Source organism: Lolium rigidum, unplaced genomic scaffold, assembly GCF_022539505.1.
Source record: "Lolium rigidum isolate FL_2022 unplaced genomic scaffold, APGP_CSIRO_Lrig_0.1 contig_19763_1, whole genome shotgun sequence".
NCBI classification, from domain to species: Eukaryota; Viridiplantae; Streptophyta; class Magnoliopsida; order Poales; family Poaceae; genus Lolium; species Lolium rigidum.
The window spans coordinates 154357-159252 of record NW_025899946.1 but is presented as its reverse complement, the minus strand read 5'-3'; the positions used below and the strand labels follow the sequence as shown (position 1 = coordinate 159252).

The 4896-nt window shown below is 39.5% G+C and overlaps 1 protein-coding gene across 1 annotated transcript; it reads right to left on the bottom strand.

Moving 5' to 3' along the window:
* LOC124680535 (actin-related protein 2/3 complex subunit 4) lies at nucleotides 1–4142 on the bottom strand. The gene is made up of 8 exons (XM_047215582.1): nucleotides 3965–4142; nucleotides 3343–3408; nucleotides 3146–3198; nucleotides 2572–2599; nucleotides 1442–1516; nucleotides 1227–1331; nucleotides 821–910; nucleotides 1–373 (listed from the first exon to the last, which is right to left on the bottom strand). The coding sequence occupies exons 1-8, from the start codon at nucleotides 3965–3967 to the stop codon at nucleotides 284–286; spliced, it is 510 nt and encodes a 169-aa protein (XP_047071538.1). The 5' UTR covers nucleotides 3968–4142; the 3' UTR covers nucleotides 1–283.
* Between the last annotated feature and the right edge of the window lie 754 nt (nucleotides 4143–4896).

Below are 4896 nucleotides of genomic sequence, written 5' to 3'. Positions count from 1 at the left end.
TTCACCACGCCCAATGTTCAAAGCTCGTTCTGCTCAGCTGGCAATGCAAACTTCAGCTGTCAATCAGGTAGTTCTGGTTATTACATAAAAGAAAAGTTATCATTCCATACACAGGGAAAAGTTCTCAATTGATCTAAAAAAACAAGAAAAGGTTCTCACGACAAATTTACAGAAGACCTTCCTGCCCAACCAAAATGGAAGCCTGCAGAATGGTGGCATAACTACGAAACAGTGTGAATATCCTGCCGTAAACTTCACTTTTGAACACTGTTACAGTGATAAGTCATATGAACTGCTTCAAGAACTCTGTCGCCACTAGCCGGCCACGTGTATTCACTGAAAGCTTCAGCTCGCTGATCTCCTTGTCAATGTCCTACAGAAATCGAAGCAGACGTGCTGTGAGTATGTTCAGATTGTAAACAGTTTATAATATAGCATCAAAATGAGTCCTTTCCACCAGTTTGTATTCTTCGCTATGGTTGGGTGAGACAAAGCTGTACTGTGAAAAATATTAACATGATTGGCAAGTATTCTGCATTTTTTGCTCTTATTCGTATAGTTTGGGCAATCCAAAAACAACAACCATTAAGCTGGGGATGTAGTCCCTTCATGACATCAGAAATTCAGTATGTACTGAACAATTATTTTCTATCAGAAATTCCTGTTACTTTAGAACAAACTGCTAGATGTTTATATTACATAGATGGACACAAGATAATATTAGGGAAACTACAAAAACATTTAAATTCTCAGTTGTTTATTTACTGGGTGATGAGAACCCTTTTAAAAAATCTTTAAAACTCGCAGGACCTTTAGTTACCTCCATGAACTGCACAATGAAATCTATGAGCTTATGCTTGTGCATGTCCTCACAATGGTAGTTTGTTATGAGGAAGCTAATGTCATAACCCTGAAAGAACAGAAAACCAAGTAAGCCACTTCCCAAGTGTCACTTGATATAGTGCAGGCCACTAACATTCATGCAGTACAAAAGAAGATAAACATGGTTAATCAATGTCGTAAAAATTTATCAAGATGAAAATTCAAAAGTTGCTAAATACTCTAGGTAACAATGTAAACTACTTTCTGTCCTACTGAATACTGTATTACTGGGCAGCGCTGCTAGTCCATCTTCTGTTTAATACAGTTCCTGTACTGCTAGGAAAAGTTGATTACTAGAGCTATTGGCAACACTGAAGTCCCCCGTGTAAAAAGTATTGTAATACCTGAACTGGTTTTCTTCTCAACACTTGGAATGCCTCTGCCCTCATTGACAAAAACCTAAGGAACTTCTTTGCAAGAATATTTTCTAGTTCATCTGCCTGCTTAACCTGTCAAATAAGAAAACAAGTTTATAATGGCATAGCAGATGACAAATGGTTGAGTTTAAATGTTCTAAGAACTATTAATATGATAATATCTACCAGCTATTTTTCACTACCTTCAAGCTTATACGGATTGAATTGATCGAAGTCTCTACCAAACACTTCTCGGCTTCATTACGGCATATGAGCACCTGTAAAAGGAAAATCTAGAATATGAATGAAAATTCTGAAAAAACTTCCTTTTGCAAGTTTCAGAAGTTTTGAACAATATGAGGGTTATTAGAATTGTGACCACAATCCTATTTTATGGCATATGTTTTTTGTCATTCATGAAAGAGTTTTGTGAATCCCAAATTCATATAGAAAATATGAAGGATGAAGTACATAACTTTTCTATGTCATGTTCTTTAACTACATTAAAGTATACTAAAATACAGTACATATAATCGATCCTAAATTCCATTATGCTATGCATGTATATGAAGCATAAAGTTCAGTATGTCGAGCTCACAGGCATAAGAACAATATGAACATTCAGAAACATGTAACAATTCCGGTTTAGTTCATCCCAAGTACTATAAAAGCAGGTTGCTTATTATTTTGGTTTAGGTACCTGGTCATTATCAGACAGAGGTGGTCCATGTTACCTGTCCTTACCTAGCCAAAGACCCGATCTTAAAAATGGAGTTTGGAAATTTCATAACATGATTAAAGAACAGTCAATTTTCTAGCTAAGCTGAATTTTGCTTAAGAACAACATCAACTGAAGTACTAAAAACAATCAGCAGAAATAAAGCTTTTTATGATTCCCAGCATAGTCTAGTGAAGAGCGTGTCTGTTAGAAAGTTAGAATGACAAAATAATAACATTCTTGTCAATTTGTTACATGATGGAGTGCCATTTAATTCTACCCTGGGAGTCTTCAGGATATATTCTACTCTCATTAGACTATCCAGAAAAGGAAATATTTAGCTCAGATTGAGAAAGAGTAATTCCATTGTGAGGAATGAACAATACTGGTGCTGGGCGAATATGATTATTAGAATGAGGCATTTAACTAAATATCTGAACTAGTGTCTAATGACCACATGATTCTGCATTTAGAACAATTATTTGCTCAAGAATCTGTGTGAGGGAAGAAAACAATCAATTCATGTAAATATGGGGATTACGCTCACAAGATACGTTTATCAATATAAAGAATCAAAATTAAAATTTGAGATGCTGCTAAAAGAGTGTCCCTTACTGGATTCAGCAGAAGTTCAGGGCTAGTCCTGTAAAGAATTGAAGAGAAGATGATGTGAGCAAAACATGATTTATTCACATACATGAGCTCCAAGGCAAGGTTTAAAAACAAAACAGGGAATGTAAAATTTGCAATACAATAAAAAATTGCTATTATTTGTATGAGCAACATTTTCTTTTGAGCAAATGTATAAGGGAGCTGGGAGCACATGTGAATGTGTGATTACAAGTTCACAGTGGCATACACACTATCAAGTTAGCCAAATATAGTGCTGGTATTCTAGTCGTAACAATCAAAGTTTCATGGACTAACTAGGGCCCACTACAGCCTGTTCTAGAATGTAGTATGATAGGCTTGATCAAGTAGCAACATATCCATCAGAGCATACAAATACATGAAACATGAAAAGAAGAAGAATACTGTTCTCTCTGCAGTAAAGAAGTTCTTATCGATTTTCAACTATCATGAGCAGAATCCAGTTTCTCAAAATGAGACATCACTGCACTAGCTTAAAAGAACGGATAAAAGAATGCATACATTAAATAAACAGCATCCATTTCGAAGGATTGCTTACTTGAGCTCCACCTCTGGTTTGTTGTGCCTCTCGACTTCTTGACAAGGAAAATTCTGGAGGTAAACCAGACACAGATGCTACTTAAGTTAGAATTCTGGGGAACCAGAACAGATGCTACGTAAGTTAGAACTTCAGAAAACAGACTGAGCATCAGTGTGTAAGAAAAGACGATTCTGGAAGTGATCAAATGGGAATACCTGCAGGCACATGGCAGCCTCCAGAGTGTTCCGGATGCAAGTCAGATACAATCGCAGCGTGTTAGCCTACAAAGTAACAAGAACACATTAGGACCTATGCCACATGGAAGAGATATCATACAGAAATCTATTTTGGGGATAGCTTTTCTATTTATATGTTTATGCTGAAGTGGAACGAGTAATCTAAGCTGGAAGCATACCATATATACGATTGGTCGATGATGACTAAAAACCTAGCATTCAGATAGAAACTCGCGGTCTACAATTCTCCAATCACAACAGAACAACGTAACATTCGAAAGGGAACTCCACTTGACTCAAATGACAAAATCTGGAAACTAATACTTGTTCAGTGCGCACATGTATCATTAGTGCCATTATTTTTTTGTATAAAATCTTAACATATATACATATCTGAACATTGTATTGATCGTACAAGGATCCCAGCATTCCGCTTGGGCAAAAGTATATTCAGCAACTAGATAAACCTCTGAAAATTGAATCATACAGTCGTCAGCTAGATACCCCAAGTCACAGGACTAGCTGACCACCCGAAGTCGGCGGCGACGGCGGTGTTCAGGGAAGGGCGGGATCTAGAGGAAGGAGAGGGCGACGAACTCACCATGGCTACAGACGGTCGCGGACGCCCACGTGGATCAGCCGAGGGAAGAGAAGGGATCCGGCAGCGAGAGACGATGGGGTGGCTGCCGGTCACCGGAGTTTCGCCGGTGGGCGCGAGAGCGAGCGGTGGGAGGAGGAGGCGCCGGCGTCGGTGGTGAGTGGGACCAGATTTAGATGGTAATTACTACATCAGCGAAGAGGAAACCCACCGACTTTAAATTTTCATCCATAGAAAAAACCACAGCGAAAAGGAAAAAAAAATGATTTGGAAATGCGATTTACACAAAAATAAGGTTTCCTTCACATGGCGCCCATGTGAGCGGGGCCGCACGTTCATCCGACGTGGCGTGGTCGACGATGACCAGCCGACGTGGCAGGATGTGTGGCGTCCTTCATCGGCGCCACACATTGAAACTTATATGCCGAAAACTTCCAGGGGCTCCGGACGCTTAATTCTTAGCCGTTTTGGCGAGCCTGTTTGTGTGAGACCGATGCTTAAGTGTGCCGCCGATGACATCGGCGCCACACAAACGGGCTCGCCAAAACAGCTAAGGACCTGGAGATTTGTCTTACAGTATGTTTCGGGTTATTATGTTGTCATGTGTGGCGCCCATGGCATCGGCGCCACGCTGTGAAGTGTGACGCCCGTGGCATCCACGCCACACATTGACTTGTGTGTAAAAATCAAGAAAACTGACTTGGCAATTTCAATAGCAATCTATATCTCTTATAAAGCAAAACCCCACTAGAGATCCATTTAATTAGTCTATCTTTACATGCAGCCTAGCCACATCATCACTTAACCACAACCGTCCGATTCATATATCCCAACCCTCCATCCTGTTGTACCATCGTGACCAGGCAAATAACACATATTTTCTCTCATCTTTTAGTGATGAAGAGCGTAGGATTTAATTGGCTTTAGGCAGGCAT